The sequence below is a fragment of the Diceros bicornis genome, chromosome 30 (assembly GCF_020826845.1).
Source record: "Diceros bicornis minor isolate mBicDic1 chromosome 30, mDicBic1.mat.cur, whole genome shotgun sequence".
NCBI classification, from domain to species: Eukaryota; Metazoa; Chordata; class Mammalia; order Perissodactyla; family Rhinocerotidae; genus Diceros; species Diceros bicornis.
In genome coordinates, this window is record NC_080769.1 from 12,069,636 (window position 1) to 12,085,796 (window position 16,161).

The 16,161-nt window shown below is 49.6% G+C and overlaps 1 protein-coding gene across 1 annotated transcript in view; it reads left to right on the forward strand.

Annotated features, from left to right (window-relative positions):
* Positions 1 to 8,566: 8,566 nt before the first annotated feature.
* Positions 8,567 to 16,161, forward strand: part of LOC131394231 (mucin-16-like) — an 88,783-nt gene continuing 81,188 nt past the window's right edge. The window contains exon 1 of the mRNA XM_058525449.1: positions 8,567 to 8,657. Coding sequence (XP_058381432.1) covers positions 8,567 to 8,657 — 91 coding nt within the window. The remainder of the gene's footprint in view (positions 8,658 to 16,161) is intronic.

A 16,161-nucleotide genomic window follows, 5' to 3' on the forward strand; every position in this document is an offset into this window, starting at 1 on the left:
TGGAAGGAAGAGCACAGCTTGGTCAGACGTGAATCTGACCCCAAAGCCATACAGACCATCATGTTTCATGTTTCTAAGGAATTAGAACTTATGCACCGTAACATGCACAAATTTAAGTGTACAGCCCAAGGCACTGTTTTTCAGCTCCTTATTGTGAAAAATTTCACACATACAGAAAGAATGTTGCAGTGAACTCCCATATTCCCACCATCTAGATTCTACACTCACATTTTGCCATACTTGCTTTATCAAACATCTGTCCATCCATCCATCCATCATCCATCTATCCATCCATCATTCATCCAACCATCCATCCACCCAACTTCCCTTCCATCAATCCATCCATCCATCCATCCATCAATCCACCCACCCACCTATCCATCCATCCATTCACCCACCCATACATCCGTTCACCCACCCATCCATCCATCCATCATCCATCCATCCATCATCATCCATCTATCCATCTATCCATCCATCCATCATCCATCATCCATCCGTCATCCATCCATCCACCCATCCATCAGCCGTCAACCATCCATCCATCCATCCATCCATCATCCATCTATCTATCCATCATCCACCCTTTCATCCCTCCATCCCTCTGTTACCTTATCTAACCATCTTATTTTTTGATGTATTGCAAAGAAGTTGCTCAGTACCACCTCCCCAAATACTTCACCACATAGTATTAACTAGAGTTCAGTGTTTGTTTATAGATTTTTATCTTTTGAGATCCAATTTACATTCAGTGAAATACACAGATCTCAGGTGTAATTTGCTAACTTTGGACAAATGCATACATTGGTGTAACCCAAGCTCCTACCAAAATATAGAACATCAGCATCACCCCAGAGAGATATAAAATATTATCCAGTATCACCCCAGAGAGATATAAAATATTATCCTCATTTTTTTCTTTTATATGGAAGTATAATTTATACCTAGTAAAGTCCACATATCATAAGTATATAGCTTAAAGAACTTTTATGAAAACTGTAAGCTTTGAACCACTGGCTGTACTTGGGGTCACTTCTCTTCTTCATAACTGGATTTCGTCTTTGGGCCAGATTCTTGGGTATTGATATAAATCAGTGGTTCTCAATTAGAGGTGATTTTGCCCCCAGAGGACAGTTGGCAATATCTGGAGACACTTAGGTTGTCACCACTGGGCAGAGGAGGAGGGGGAGTCGCTACTGGCATCTTGTGGATGGAAGCCAGGGGTGCTGCTAAACACCCTACAATGCACAGGACCTTCCCATACAGCCAAGGATTATCTGTCCCCAAATGTCAATAGTGCCAAAGTAGAGAAACCATGATATCAATAGACCTCTGATCCTCCAATCCATCCATCCATCCTCCAGAATTACCCAGATGTGTCTGGATTTGAGATTGAGTTGGCTTAGGCTCCATCAGGGGTTCTGCACACCATATACAAAGAACTACGTACTGAGGTTGGAAGGAGAATGAAGCACCAGAGGGGTATAGAAATCACAGAGGTGCAGTGGATCCGTCTCATTCATCTCTTTATCCGCAGCACTTGGTGCCTGCTGATTGGTCAATAAATGAATGAATCAGTCAACAAACTTTTTTGTTTTTTGCACATCTACTGCTTGTCAGGTACCCTATGTGGTATTCACTAATCTAGGGGCTGTAAGAGTTGCAAGCACAGGTATGTGATCATGTGGTCAAGCTCTTTTACGGAGGATGTTACAGGATGCTTTGGAAACTGGGAGGGGAGTTAAGCATTCTGTCTGTGGGAGGAAGGAGGGGCTTCATGAATCACAGGACATGTCAGCAAAACCTTTGAGGGAATGTGTCAGGCAAAGAGAGGGAGGGCAGTCCTGGCAGAAGGAACAGCCCAGGCCAGGGCTTGGAGGGGAGAAGCCATGTCAAGTGTTGTGGGGAAGGGAGGGTACTTTGGCATGGCTGAAGCACGGGTTTACAGGGAAATGGCAATTAGGTGAATCAGGCGGGCAGGTCCCAGATCAAGGTAGACCTTAAGAGCCAGGCTAGAGAGTTTGAACTTGATCCTGCGGGCAATGAGAAAGCGTGGAAGAATTCAGACCGGGGCGGGGCATGGCCAGTTTTGCATTTTTCAAAGGTCACCATTTCGGCTGGGTGGAGGGGAACTCAGAAAGGGTGGAGCTGGAGGCAGAGGATGAGTAAAGAGGCTGTTTCAAAAAATCAGAGAATATGAGGGCTTGAACTAAGGTGGGGTGTCTGGCAGAGTCAAGAATTACGTAGAAGTTTCCGAGGACAGAAAGGAAGGGGTCCAGGACGCCGTTTCACAGAGGATGCACCCAGAAGGCTGGTTCCTAAGGCTGCTATGCCCTCATGTTGCTAACTTAAATAGAATGGGGTTCCCCTCTCAACCCCATCGAGGAAATCCTAGGATTTTATTGTTTTGTATTCAAGAAATACGTGAGGGCCTATTGTGTGCCATTCATGAGGGATACAGCCATGACTAAGACCCAGCCCCTGCCCCCCAGGGGAGATGTAGACAATAGACAGGTAAACATATGGATGATAAAATTTAGAAAATTGGCATGTACTAGAGGGGAAATAAGGAGGATAATGAGGTGAAGAGCAACAGAGAAGGCAGGACAGTTCAGAGGTGGTGATGGCAGATCTCTCTGAGGAGGTGACATTTGCATGGACACTGGAGGGACAGGAAGGAGCCAGTTGTGTAGTATTCCAGGCAGAGGGAAGAGCATGTGCAAAGGCCCTGAGGTAGGCCTGAGGGGTGAGAAGGAACTGCTGAGAGGAGAGTCAGGCAGAGGGGGGAAACAGCATGTGCAAAGGCCCTGAGGTTGCAAAGCCTTCACATGTGTGCAAGTTCCAGCAAGGAGACCAGTGTGTCAGAGAGAGGGAGAGTAGATAAAAAAGAAGACTGAGAGGTGGCTGCAGGCAGACCCAAAGGCTGTTGAAGGTCATGGTGAGGAATTTAGATTTTACTCCAAGTGCCGCACGAGGAGGGAATTGGAAGGTTTGAACAGGTGAGCCATAGAGAATGATTTGGAGCAGAGCGACAAGGGAACCAGGGATCCCAGTGAGCGGGTATTTTCATTGTTCAGGGGAAAAAATATTATTCAGACAGGCTTCGGTTTGACCCTCTGCCAATTACATTTTTAAAATTTTAAGGTAATTTTGAAAAGCTTTTTGTGGAGGTATAACATCCACCTAGAAAACCGCACAAAACGCCCTCATCGTAAGTGTACAACTCAATGAATTTTTATATACGTGTAACCTCCAGACAACTCAAGATATAGAACATTACTTTACCCTGGTATAGGGTTTCTCAGCCTCTGCACTATTGATGTTTGGGGCCAGACAATTCTTTGTGGTAAGGGGCTGTCTTATGCATGGTAAGATGCTGAGCCTGAACCCTGGCCTTGACTCACTAAATGCCAGTAGCACCTACACCTCTCAGGTTTTTTTTTTTTTTTTGGTGAGGAAGATTGCCCCTGAGCTAACATCTGTTGCCAATCTTACTCTTTTTGCTGAGCAAGATTGGCCTTGAGCTAACATCTGTGCCAATCTTCCTCTATTTTGTATATGAGACACCACCACGGCATGGCTTGACGAGGGGTATGTAGGTCGTGTCTGGGATCTGAACCAGAGAACCTTGGGCCACCAAAGCAGAACTCATGAATTCAACCACTACATCATGTGGCCAGCTCGTTTTTTTTTTCTGAAAGTTTTTACCTTTTGACCATCTTCACCCATTTCCCCCAACCCTACCCCCTGCCTCTGGCAACCACCAATTTGTTTTTCTGTATTAATATGTTCTTTTTAGATTCCACATATAAATGAGATCATATTGTATTTGTTTTTCTCTGACATCTCACTTAGCATAATGCCCTCAAAGTCCATCCACATTGTCACAAATGGCAAGATTTTCTTCCTTTTATGGCTGAATAATATTCCATTGTATATATATATTTTCTTGATTCATTCATCTGCATTGATGGACACTTAGGTTGTTTCCATATCTTGGCTGTTGTAAATAACACTGCAATGAACATAGGAGTGCATATGTCTTTTTCAGTTAGTGTTTTTGTTTCCTTTGCATAAATGCCCAGAAGTGGAATTGCTGGATGATATGATATTTCTATTTTTAATTTCCTGAGGAAACTGCACACTGCTTTCCATAGTGGCTAGACCAATGTACGTTCTCCCCAGTAGTGCACAAGTGTTCCCTTTTCTCCACATCCTCACCAACACTTGTTATCTCTCGTCTTTTTGATAATAGCCATTCTAACAGGTGTGAGGTGATATCTCATTGTGGTTTTGATTTGCATTTCCCTGATAGTGATGTTGAGCACATTTTCATGTACCTGTTGGCCATTTGTATGTCTTCTTTGAGAACACTTCTCAGTTTCCATAGCCAAAAATATCTCCAGACATTGTCAAATGTCTCCGGGGGAGGGGGGGGGAGGGAGGAGGCGCGTACTTGCTCCCAATTGAGAATTGCTGCTCCAGAAGTTTCCCTCATGCCCTTTTTCCAGACAATGTCCCTGTACCCAGAACATTATTCTGACTTCCATCTCCATCCATTAGCCTTGCCTGTTCTTGAATGTATTATAAATGGAAACATATGGTGCCTCGCCGTGTGATCTTCTGTGAGTTATATAACATCTTTATGCCTCAGTCTCTTCCTCTGTGAAAGGGGTTGATGAGTGCACCACTTCATAGAGATACTATGAGAACCAAATGGGCTATTAAGGTCTGTGAAGGGTGGAATTCAGAGAAAACATTAAGTAAATGCCACTTGTTAATACTGTGATTTAATGTCAACACCCTTAGCCCCTGGCACCATTCTTCCTGTTTCCCTGATGCTCAGACACAGTAGGTGTTCAGCAAACATTATTATTATTGTTGTCATTACCTCTATTGTGGGGTGATGGGGATTTGAACCCAGGCTACCTCCAGCACCAGTCTCATTCCATCTGGACTTCTAAGCCTGACAGTCTAGCCTCGCCCCTTCTCCTGCATGGAAACTCCTTTCTCAAAAATCACTGAGATCTTCTCTTGAGTTTCGTCTACCTCCACCTTTTTTGTGACATTTGCTTGGGGGACTCTCCCTTGTCCTCGAAACCCACTCCTCCCGCTGTTCAGTGATGACACGATAGGTTCCTCCTCCCACTGCTCTGACCGTGCCTCCTCCATCTCTGCTGCTAGCTTCCCTCCCTCTTTCCACCCAGGCAGTGTCCTCAGCCCTCTGTCTGTCTTACTCACCCAACCCAGCACAGCCCTGACCTTTCCGCTTTGCCCCCAGCAATGCCATTTGACAGGCAAGGCTGGCTCAGGCTCTGGTCAGCCTGGGTACAGCAGGAGCCAGAGCTTTGCTCCTCCTCCAATACTGCGGTTCCCTCCATGCACCCACAGAAGGGCGGGCAGATCTCTGAGGGGGGAGCACCCAGAGATGTGTCTCCATCATCCCTAGTTTCCAAGTGGTCCTGCTGACATAGCTAAACACCTTCAGAGGCAGAGAGGGGACTACGGATACCACTCCATCTCTGTCTTTAGTGCAGGAAGCGCCAAGCTAGGAGAGACGGAACAAAGAGAGGTAAAGGTATTTATAGTTAAGATTAAATAATTAAATAACAATATTATTGTTGTCTTAATCAAAATTATTTATAGTGGGGGCACTCGGATCCCAGACCAGCATTATCCGATAGAAAGGGAACCCAAGTCATATATGCAATTGCAGATTTTCCAGTAGCCATGTTAAAAGAGTGAAAAGACACTGGTGCAGTGAATTTTAATCATATATTTTATTTAACCCAACAGACCCAAATATTTATCATTTCAATAAGTAACCTGTGTGAAAATGACCAAGGAGACGTTTTACATTCTTTTTCTCATACTATGTCTTTTAAATCTGGTGTGCATTTTAAACTTTATAGAGCATCTCAATTCGGACACTAGGTTTTTAATCTGAACTACTCAGTCTGTGTTTAGATGGCATCAAATTCCAGTTGAAAAAGTACATTCACAAGCCCAAGCTGTTCCAAGCTTACTCACAAGGTTTCCAATAACTGAACTGATGATAGTTTTTGTTTTAAATTAAGGCTAAACAAAATTTAAAATTCAGTTCCTCAGTCACACCAGCCGCATTTCAAGTGCTCAGTAGCCACAAGGGGCTCGTGGTGGTCCTATTGGATGGCACAAATACAGAACATGGATATTATCATAGAAAGTTCCACTGGACAACAGCCCGGCTTTGGACCGAGGTTCCTCATCAGTGGACATTCAGGGCCGGATATTCATTGTCAAAGGGAGCACCAACATCCCTGTCTTCTACCCACTAGATGCCAGTGGCAGCCTCCCTTCCCGCCATGACAACCCAAGATGACTCCATACATTGCCAAATGTCCTCCGCGGGAAAAAAATCGCCCTGGGTGAGAAACACCCTGCTAGATCAAAGCTGAGTTCAAATCCTAGCTCTGCTGTGTGCTAGCTGAGTGGCTTTGGGCAAATCCCTGGGCCTTGGCATTCTCATCCATGCAATGGGGGCAATGGCTAGCAACCACCTTATAGAGTTGCTGAGAGGGTAGAACCTAGATTCAGCATAGTAGGGACGACTAGAAGCCACGCCCAGTGCATAGTAGGTGGTCAGTAAAGGGACCTGGACATAGATCTGTGATGTTCGGTGAGTAGCTGTGAGTAGCTGAGTTTACCTGTCATGAACCTAAACCAGTCAAGCCCTGTGCACCCCTCATAAGAGTGGGGCAGCTCCTGGATCCTCAGGCCTCACATACTGATGGTGATCGGGGGTGCTTGCTGTTGCTGCCTCGGGAAAGAAGAATTCAATCACTTACATGGGAAGAGTTTGGGGAGTCCAGGGGTCTGGGGTCTGGTCTCAGCTCTGTCACTGATCTTGCAGGTCCTGATGCTTTTGGGGGGCCCTATTTTCCCCTCTGTGAGGCGGGGGGAGTTGAGCACAGTGATCTTACACAGGACCCATGGCTTGGTCTCTGTTTCTCTGTGATTGTTTTCTTAAGGCAGTGAGGGGGGGCCTGGGCAGAGAAGCAAGGGAGGGCTTTGGACAAAGCCCAGCCTCCACTTCCCCTTTCCTGCTGTCTTTCCTCTGGAACACTTCCTTCTCTCCCACTTCCCCCGGACCAGCTGACTCCAGCTTATCCTTCAGGTCTTGGTGTCTGGGGCACCTCCTCCAGGAAGCCTTCCCGGATTCCCTGCCCCTTCCCAGTCTGAGTCTGGCGTCTCTCACTTACGTCTGCACTTCTGCTACCCCAGCTCAATCCCCTGCACTTGCTCATCTGTCCATCTGGGCCAGGCTGCACGCCCAGAACAGAGTTGGGGCTCAGGGTGTGAATCTGTCCTGAGAATGAATGAATGAGAGCAGGGCAAGCAGAGAGGAGAGAGTATGTTGGCAGGAAGTAACCTAAGACATGGAAGGAACTGTGGGTTCTGATAAGTTTGCCCTGGCCACAGATCATGGAGTTTGGCTCTGGGTACAAGAGGCAGGAGAGATGTGAGGCCCCACAGGGTGTCCACTGACTGCCACCTTGGCAGGGAGCACCTGTGTGTGCCTTCCCCTGGATGAGAAGATAAACCCACCTGTTGGGCTGTCAGAGGCATGAGATGTGGGGCCAGAGGGAAGGACGGCTGAGGGTCTCCTGAGTGCTCGGATGAGGGAGGAGTGTGGGGGGCACTGAGGAACATGGTACCCAAGGAAGATCGCCCCGGCCATCTGTGCTGGGCAGATGGCGGAGGAGAGGCAGTTTCTGGGGCGGCTGTTGGAACAGCCCAAGACTGGGATGATAAGAAACATGTAGGGGCTGCGGACTTGTCAAAGAGGAGGCAGAATCCCAAATCCACTTCCTGACCCCCACACCAGCCCCTCATGCTTCTCTCTGCTCCTGGCAGGGGCAACTGATGGGTTTGGCTGGGGAGTGAGGGACTGCAGCCCCTGTGGGGGTCATGGGGGGCCTAGAGAGGGGTTAGAGGTGGCGAAGAGTGGCTCTTAGGGGCTCCCCAAAGTTACGACAAGCCTGGCCCTGAGCTTCCCTGGCAGCCAGGGAGTTCCTACACGGGAATGTATTATCCCCTCCACTCCCACACATTCCAAAACCCTCAGAGCCAGCCGTACCTCCCCCAGGGAGTGTCTGCCCAGCTCTGGTCTGGTAGTGCCAGCCCCTGAGCAGAGAGGTGTCAGGTAGAACCCGAGGGGCTTCAAAGAACGTTACAGATCTATGTCCGGGTTTCTGTCCTCCCTTAAGCCCAGACGGACCCATGGGGGTCTCTCGGTGTGGCAACAGATGCGGGAGCCAGGCTTTGCTGGTGGGCGGGGGCCCCCTCGTGCCCCTCCTCACAGAGTATCAGCCTGCAGGTGTTAGTCACCACTCGGGCACTGAATGATGCCTGCTGACCTTTGCTAGCGGTGGCACCTCCGCTTGAGCAGGTCCAGCCCCTCTTGGGAAGCTCAGCAAGGCGTGTCCTCACTGCCCTCCCAGGAGCAGGGGCCAGGCTGGGCTGGGTTCAGTCTCAGGGACTTGTTCGGGGGTGAGGAACACAGCCCGGGCGGGCGGGCAGCAGCATGGACGGGGAGGGCCCCGCACACCCGGGGCACCACCAGCGCAGGCACCTGCTGGCTTTGATTGTGAGTCTCCTCCTCACCTGCGGGCCAGGTAAGCGGGGCTGGGCTGGGGCCAGTGGAAGAGTCGGGTAGACTCCTCTAGAAGAGGGGCGGATGCGGCAGCCTCGGGCTTCCCAAGCTCCCACAGGGGCAGCCGGGAGGTCTTTTGCTTTTTGGCAAAGGTCTACATCACAGCTGGCAGGTGAGGCTGTGTTTTCTGGCCTGGCTTAGGCAAGTTCACAAAACGGCTGCTTCAAGAATTAAATATCTGCCAGGATCAGTGTGGAGATGCCCAGGCATTCGTTCATTCACTGGCTCCCTCACTCGCTCATTCCTGGGGCTTTTTAATTGATGCCTCTGTTGCCAGCACCTGTGCCCAGCTCTTAGGAGGGAAAAGAGCAAGTCACAGCTCTGGGCTTCCAGGTGCTCTGGGCTGGTGAGTGAGGCAGATGGGTGCCCAGGCGCTGGGGTACAAGGCTGAGCAGGAGTTTTGCCATATTAGAGGTGCTGAGAGGGAGGAGTTTGCCTCAATTGCAAGAGGCATGGGGGTTGGCAGGGATTTCTACAGACACACTTAGCAGAAGAGGAGGAAAAGACCCTCCTGGCAAGAAGAAGTGGGTGAGCAAAGGGCAGGAGGCAGGGAGGCAGGAGGTTGCCAGGTGCGTTTGGGTAGCTCAGTGTCACGTGAGCACATGTGGGCTGTGTGACAGGGGGATGCTGAGGAGAGGGGTAGAGGCAAAAAGGCAGCCTGTGAGGGTTAGGGGAGGTGTGTTCTTAGATCCCAAGGGGGACCTTGCAGGCCTCCTGGTCATATTGGGGCTCAGCTTGAGCCCTGCTTCCCAAAGAAAGCCCACTGGCCTCAGGGAAAGGGGAGGGTCTTGGTGTCAGGGGGAGGGGCCAGGCTGTCTGCTACAGAGAGAAGATCCAAGATCCTCCGCGTGTGGCTCCAGGGTTGCCCCGACCCCCAGACTGTTTTACTCTGGCTGCCTCCTTGGGCGGGAAGTCAAGGCTTTCCAGTGTTCAAGATAACCTGAGGCTTGTCAAAAGGGGGCACCTATGATGTGCCAGGTACTTAAATATCTGTTCATTTACTTGTCCTGGGGGAAAGGACTGTCTTCAAAGCTTGACTGGGAAAAGGAGGCCATCAGGGCCTGAAGGAGAGTGGTGGTGGGAGCATCTTGCTTCCCCATCCTAAGAGGGAGCCTGGGAGCCCACAGTGGTAGGGGGGCCACCACCTGCCCCTGCCCCACCCAGGCCAGGCTTCAGCTCCTGGAGCAGGTGGGGAGGGCGCCCCAGTCCCCCATTCCTGAGTCACCGGCTGGCCCCAGGAAAACCTTTGCGGTTGGATACCATTGTGAGGCGTCCACACAATGACCTGAATGGTGGGCGGGTTTGTACAGGACAATCCCACCACCTCTGATGGGGCGTGTCCCCCTGACCTGTCCCCAAGGCACGTCGCCACAGAGGCTGTTTAACTGCTTGTGTCCCCAAGGTTCATACAGAGTCTGATGCCGGGGATTGGTGGAGCCGTGTAGACTCCTGCTCCTGTCCCAGGGAGAGCTGGTCATCTGGACTATGGGAAGACATCCCTCCCCACTGCCCCGTCATTTCCACAGTACACAGGACACCTCTCAGGACAGGGAGTCCCCTGGAATCAATCCAGAACCCCTCTAGGACTTTTGACTTAAATGCTGGAAACGACTCCCTTAATCCCTGCACAGAGGTGAAAAGAAATTTAAATCCAGCACCGACAGGCTGTGTGTCCTTGGGCTGGACACCTAACCTCTCTGAGTTTCCATCTCCCCAAAGAGCAATTAAAAAAAAAAATTCAGAGCTGGAGGAAATTCATTCCTCACTTGCCTTTCCCTCCACCCTAGACCCCATCCATCCTCTTCCACATTGGCATCCTGTGCTCTTCCCCTCCTTTTGCCTCTGAGGCCGAGACACTCCAAGACCCCAAAGGACCTTGGTAACCATCGTTTTGTGTTATGCACCTACTGCGTGTCAGGGCTTTGTATGTGTTATTTTGATGGCTGAGAACAGCGGTGCCATTGTCTCCCATTTTACAGAAGAGAAAAGTGAGGCTCAGAGAGGTTAAGCCTTTTGATAAAATCACACAGCAAGGATTTGAATCCCAGTGTCTGGATGATTCCTAGGCCCCGACCTTCACCCTCTGCCTGGGAAGAGACTGAGGGTTGACAAAGATTTCTCCTCTCCTGGTGATTACCCGGCACATGGGTACCCACCTCCCCAACCCCCCATCCAGGGAAGACGTGTGGCTCTCCTCCACCACCCCTCCCAGGATGGCTCCCTGAGGAGCCATGCTGGCATGGAGCATATAAGGATCTCACCCTGCTCTGCTGAGTGCCTTCCTGGGTCCCTGGACAGCGGTCATCACCCCAGCCCAGGCCTGGCCAGAGACATCCGAGTTACAGGGAGGGGGATTATCAAGGCAAGGGCATTCGGGGGAGCAGGTGTGTGGGTGGAGGGTGTTAGGAGCTGAGAAGTGGGGCCCCAGATCTCACCTGCTCTGGATAGAATTTCAGTTCATCTTTCACACCTGTGACTTGTCTCCAGGAAAAGAGGAAAAATTTGCTCATGCTCCCCCTGATCCTCAAAAACAGAGTCACCTCTCTTTCCAGTTACTGGGTGGCCTCCCTAAAAAGGAATGTACTGGGTCCAGGTGGGCGGGGCAGGCCTGGGCTTCCTTATGCCCGGCTTGTCGATTCTGGTCACTTGATGCTCCCAGGGCTACCCCAAGTGGTTCTCCTTCCAGGAGACCCAAGGTTTCAGAAAGCCAGACACCATTGCTCAACCAGGGACCCATCCACTCCTGACGGTAGACTCAGTGGTCCAGATGACCAGCCACATGTCACAGGTGAGGGGACAGAAACTGAAAGAGGAAGGTCCCCCACAAAGCCAGAGAAGAGCTGGGCTTTGAACCCAGGTTGTCTGACTCCAGACACCACACTCTGCATCCCTCTGCTACTGACCAGGTCTGGCTTCTGGGTGCAGGTACCAGCCTGCTTCCTCATCTTCCTGCTTCCTGCTCAGAGCTCAGAGCTGTCCTCAGGGGCCTTAACTCACCATGGGCCCAGAGCTGTAGGGGGCAAATACTAAGTAAGGAGGATGCACCCCAGGAGGGTGACCAACCAACCTTCCTGGTTTGCCTGAGACTGAAGGAGTTCCCAGGATGTGGAGACTGAAGGAACTTCCCAGGATTTCCCAGTTCCCAATTTTAAGTGCTAAAATTGAGAAGGTCCAGGGCAAACTGAGACAAGTAGGTCACCCTCCACTCCATCTTGGTCCCTCTCCTCTACTTATCCCATTCCTGGTACCACTTCTGCAGCCTGTCTCAGCACCTGGCACATAGTAGGTGTGTAGTAAATACTTGTTGCATGGATGAAGGAGGCAAAATCTCACTTGAGGAGAACGACTGGTCTGCCGCCTCATTCTCCAAAGTCACGACAGATGCCCTGACGCCTTAGGAGATGCTAGTTCACGTGCACAGTGCAAAGCAAATACCAAAACTTCCTGGGCTGCCAGTATTCGCGTGAAGACAAGCGAACATCTTCTCTGACAGCTGCACCCTCTTCCAAGAGCCCCAGGACAAACCCAGCCTTCAGTTCCCCTGAGGTTCCTATAGCAGCATCCAGCTTTGCCGCCTCTCCTTCTGCACCCCTCTTCATCCTCGCAGGGCTCTCTGGAGGAACCCCTGTATTCGCATCAAGAGGTACCCACAAGCACTGCCTCTTCATCCAGTGCTCTGTCCTCCCTCCTGTCATGGTTTCAGCTTCACTGTCTCGGGGACATCCTCAGGGACTATGTCCAGACTGTTTTTTGAGTCCCTGCCCTCTCCACAGCTGTGTTTCTGAAAAGCATGGCTGAGTTGGAGGCATGTTCCTTGGAGGATGCCCTGGACTCAAAGAACTGTCCAGTAGAAACACAATCGCCAGCAGCAACCACTCCTGAGCCTACAACCCAGCCTGTTCGCAGCTCCCCATGCTGGGGAGAAACGTGGCTGGATGAGGGGCAAGCCTTGGACTTTGCCTCCTCCCAGCGTCTCTCAGTTTGCAAGGAATGAGCCGCCGCCTTCCGCCACGTGCTGGGTAGTGCAGGCGGCAGCTTCCTCCTGGGCGGATGAGCGGGAATTCTGAATTCTGGCCACTCATCTGTTTCAGGATCTGTTCTGGGCTGTCTGCAGCTCCCTACTTCCTGGATTCATTACCATTGTCTTCACACTCAGCTTCATTTTTGCTTTGATGTTTTGCTCCATCCTCATCATCTTATCAAAACTATCATCATTACTGTTAAGAGATAGTGTAGCTGTAGGGTTATTATTTTTAAAAAAATCTCGAGTCCCTAAGCTTTGTGTGCTAGTCAGCATTTCCTGCGTTATCAAAAGCAAACTCCTGCCGGGTCCCCAAGAGTCTAGAGGTCCTGCCCCCTCATCTCCAGGGAAGCCATTTATATCTGATGGCACCCCAGCTGCTCATAAGCAAGGCTGGGGTCTCAGCTCATGGGTTAGGAAAGCCTGCTATTTGCCTACCTAGGAGGGAGACCAAGGCCTACGGTATCCGGGACCTGGTAGGGCAGATGGGACCACACATAGAGGTGTTCCTGAGTAAGCGCTCAAGAGTAAGATGTGGAGACTGAAAAACACAGCCCCAGATATCAGCTTTGCCCTTCATTAGCTACATTACCATGGAAAGTGACTTCACCACTCTGTGCCTCAGTTTACCCATCTGTAAAATGGGAATAATTTCACTGCCTAAACGAGAAGGCATATATAAAGTGCCCAGAATGGTCCCTTGACCCACTGGAGCCATTCAGAAATGGTCACTAAAGATAATAAAACCAAGGAGTCTCAGGAGACAACAAATTCTGGACCTGGAGGTCCTTGCATTCCTTATTGCCTTTTCCTTATATCCATCCTCCAGGGCTCATTCCTGCTTTCTGGGACGGCAGGTTTGAGCACTTGGCTCAGTGGGACCGGGTGGGTGAAGGCTACCTGCATCTTAGAGGTGCCCCGGGCAGAGCTCCTCCCCTCGACTGAGCTTCAAGGGTGAAGAACACCCTCACCTGGACCCTATGAGAGAACAGAACAGGACTCTGCTTAGGACAGAACAGAAGGCCGCAGAGAAGTTGGGTCACAACAGGACCAGATGTGGACACTCGCTCCAGAGCCCATCCCGCTATGGAGCTGGATCCCTGCTAATCTTCACAGCAAGGCAAGGAGGCCACCTCTTGCTTTGAGTTGATGTCCCCAAAGGATTCAGGCTGTGCACAGGACACCTCTTTTTAGGATATGTCTCTTCTTACTAAGCCAGTCAATATGAGGGGCTGGGATAGCCTTTTCACAGATCCCTCTCCTCCTCCGGCTTCTAGGAAGCTGGCTCTTTTCATCCCAGAAGCTTATAGGAATTGAAACAATTATAACTAATTATCATATTATGTGGATAATTGAGTGCCATTCAGCAGGTGTATGTATGTGTGTGTGTGTAGATTTTCTTAGTGAAGGTGGTAGCTATGTGCCCCGGACAATGTCGTGACTCCCTGGGAATAGCGTTCCCCAAGGGCAGTGGATTCCTCTCTCCTCGACCCCAAACCAGCTCCACTCGGCAGCCAAATTCCAAGGCTCTGACTGTTGAGAAGGCAGATGAGGGAGGCTGGGAGATGTGGGCACAGGCTGGCTCTGGTTCCTCCTTCCTTTCCTCATATAAGGAGCTGCTGCTTCCGCCGACTTCACAGTGGAGGTTGAAGGGTTGGATGTGTTTCTTCCCTGGGAAGTCAAAGTGAAACTGAAGAATCTTCTAGCTTCTTCATAGGAGTTTCTGACCTTGAGGCCAGTCAATAAAATGATTACTGAGTACTGATTATTGATTATTGAGTATTGATTATGAAAATGATTACACCACTTTACCCCTTGTCTTAGTTTGTCTGGGCTACTATAACAAAAATATCATAGACTGGGTGGCTTAAAAAAAACAGAAATGCATTTCTCACAGCTCTGAAGGCTGAGAAGTCCAAGGCATCGATAGACTTGGTGTCTGGTGAGGGCCTGCTTCCCGGTTCACAGATGGCCATCTTCCGGCTATGTCCTCGCATGGAGGAAGGGGTGAGGGAGCTCTCTCTCTATCACTCGTCATTATTGACGCTTGGATGTTTAATTTTTTGTGTGTTGCAATCAATGAGTGTCATTATTCTTTTTGGATGCTCAAAGTATCCCAAATTGTTCTTTGAGGGCCCCTGCATGCTGGCTTCTCTGCTCTTTCATTCATTGAATGCCTACTATTTCCAAGACACAATCTAGCCCTCAGCGCGGGGTAGAATGTCAAGACTAATAAGACACGGTCTCTGATCTTGAGGACTTTATAGACTCTTCTGTGTCCTTGTAACACTATCTCATTAGATTTTGAGCAATTCCTTTCTTTCTGGCGAAATTATCTTTTGAAAACATCAATTTGGTTGCAACCTTGCCCTATGTTTCAGACCCTCCAGGACTTTCAAAGCAAAGACCCTCCAGCATTTCAAAGAAAACCTATGCCTCTTACTTTGGCCTACATCATTACGCGCTGCCTACCTGGCTGATCTCACCTCATGTTTCAGTCCTGCTTGCTCAGTCCACTCAGGCCATGCTGGCTTCCTTGAAGTTCCTCAGATGGGTCAAGTTCGTCCCAGCCTCTGGAACAAGGGCTTTCGTCTATGTTGTTCCCTCCACCATGAACATGCTTTCTCTGTGAAAAGCAACTTCTCATCTCTCAGGTCCCTCCTTAAGTATCACCTCCTACAAGAAGTCTTCCCTGATTACCCTATCGAAAATCTCACTTCTGTCCCATTGATAGAGTTACTTCAAAACTCTCTTCACTCCCTGCAAGGACATTGCTTATTGATCTGTTGGATAAGCTGTTGTCTAATTCACCCACCAGAATGTAAATATCTTGAGGGAGCAAGAACTTGTTTCATTCATCACTCTGTCCCCACAACTTAGAATAGGGGCTGCTCCATAAGAGATGCTCAAGAAATATTTGCTGGTTGGATGAATATGGGATGGAGGGTCTGGAATGAATGAATGAAATAGTTAATGAATGAGTCTTTAATGAGAGAGTACTATGGAATGAAGAGAAAGTCCAGAAGAAAAGATTTTCCTTCATGCTTCTTCCTACTGAGATAACCAACCTGGGTCCTTCCTCCATAGGGGTGCCAGGGAATGCAGTGGTCTTTGCCCAAACCTCAGAGCAGGTGACATCTGGAGCCACCAGACAGTCAACACATAATCCATCTCCAGCATCACTTACCAACTCCACAGGTAGGTAATGATAAAGCCAGTAACAACTAGCATTTATTAAGTTCTCCCTCCCTGCACAGTGCTAACTGCTTCACATGTATCACTTCACTGCATCCTCACAAAAGCCCTATATTGTTATCTCCATTGGACATGTGAGGAGACAAGGCTCAGAAAGGTTAAGCGACTTGCCTGGGGTCACACAGTGAGTAAGCGACAGAGTTGGGATTCTAATCCAGCTGAATCCACTTCTTCCAGATTTCTCCCACTG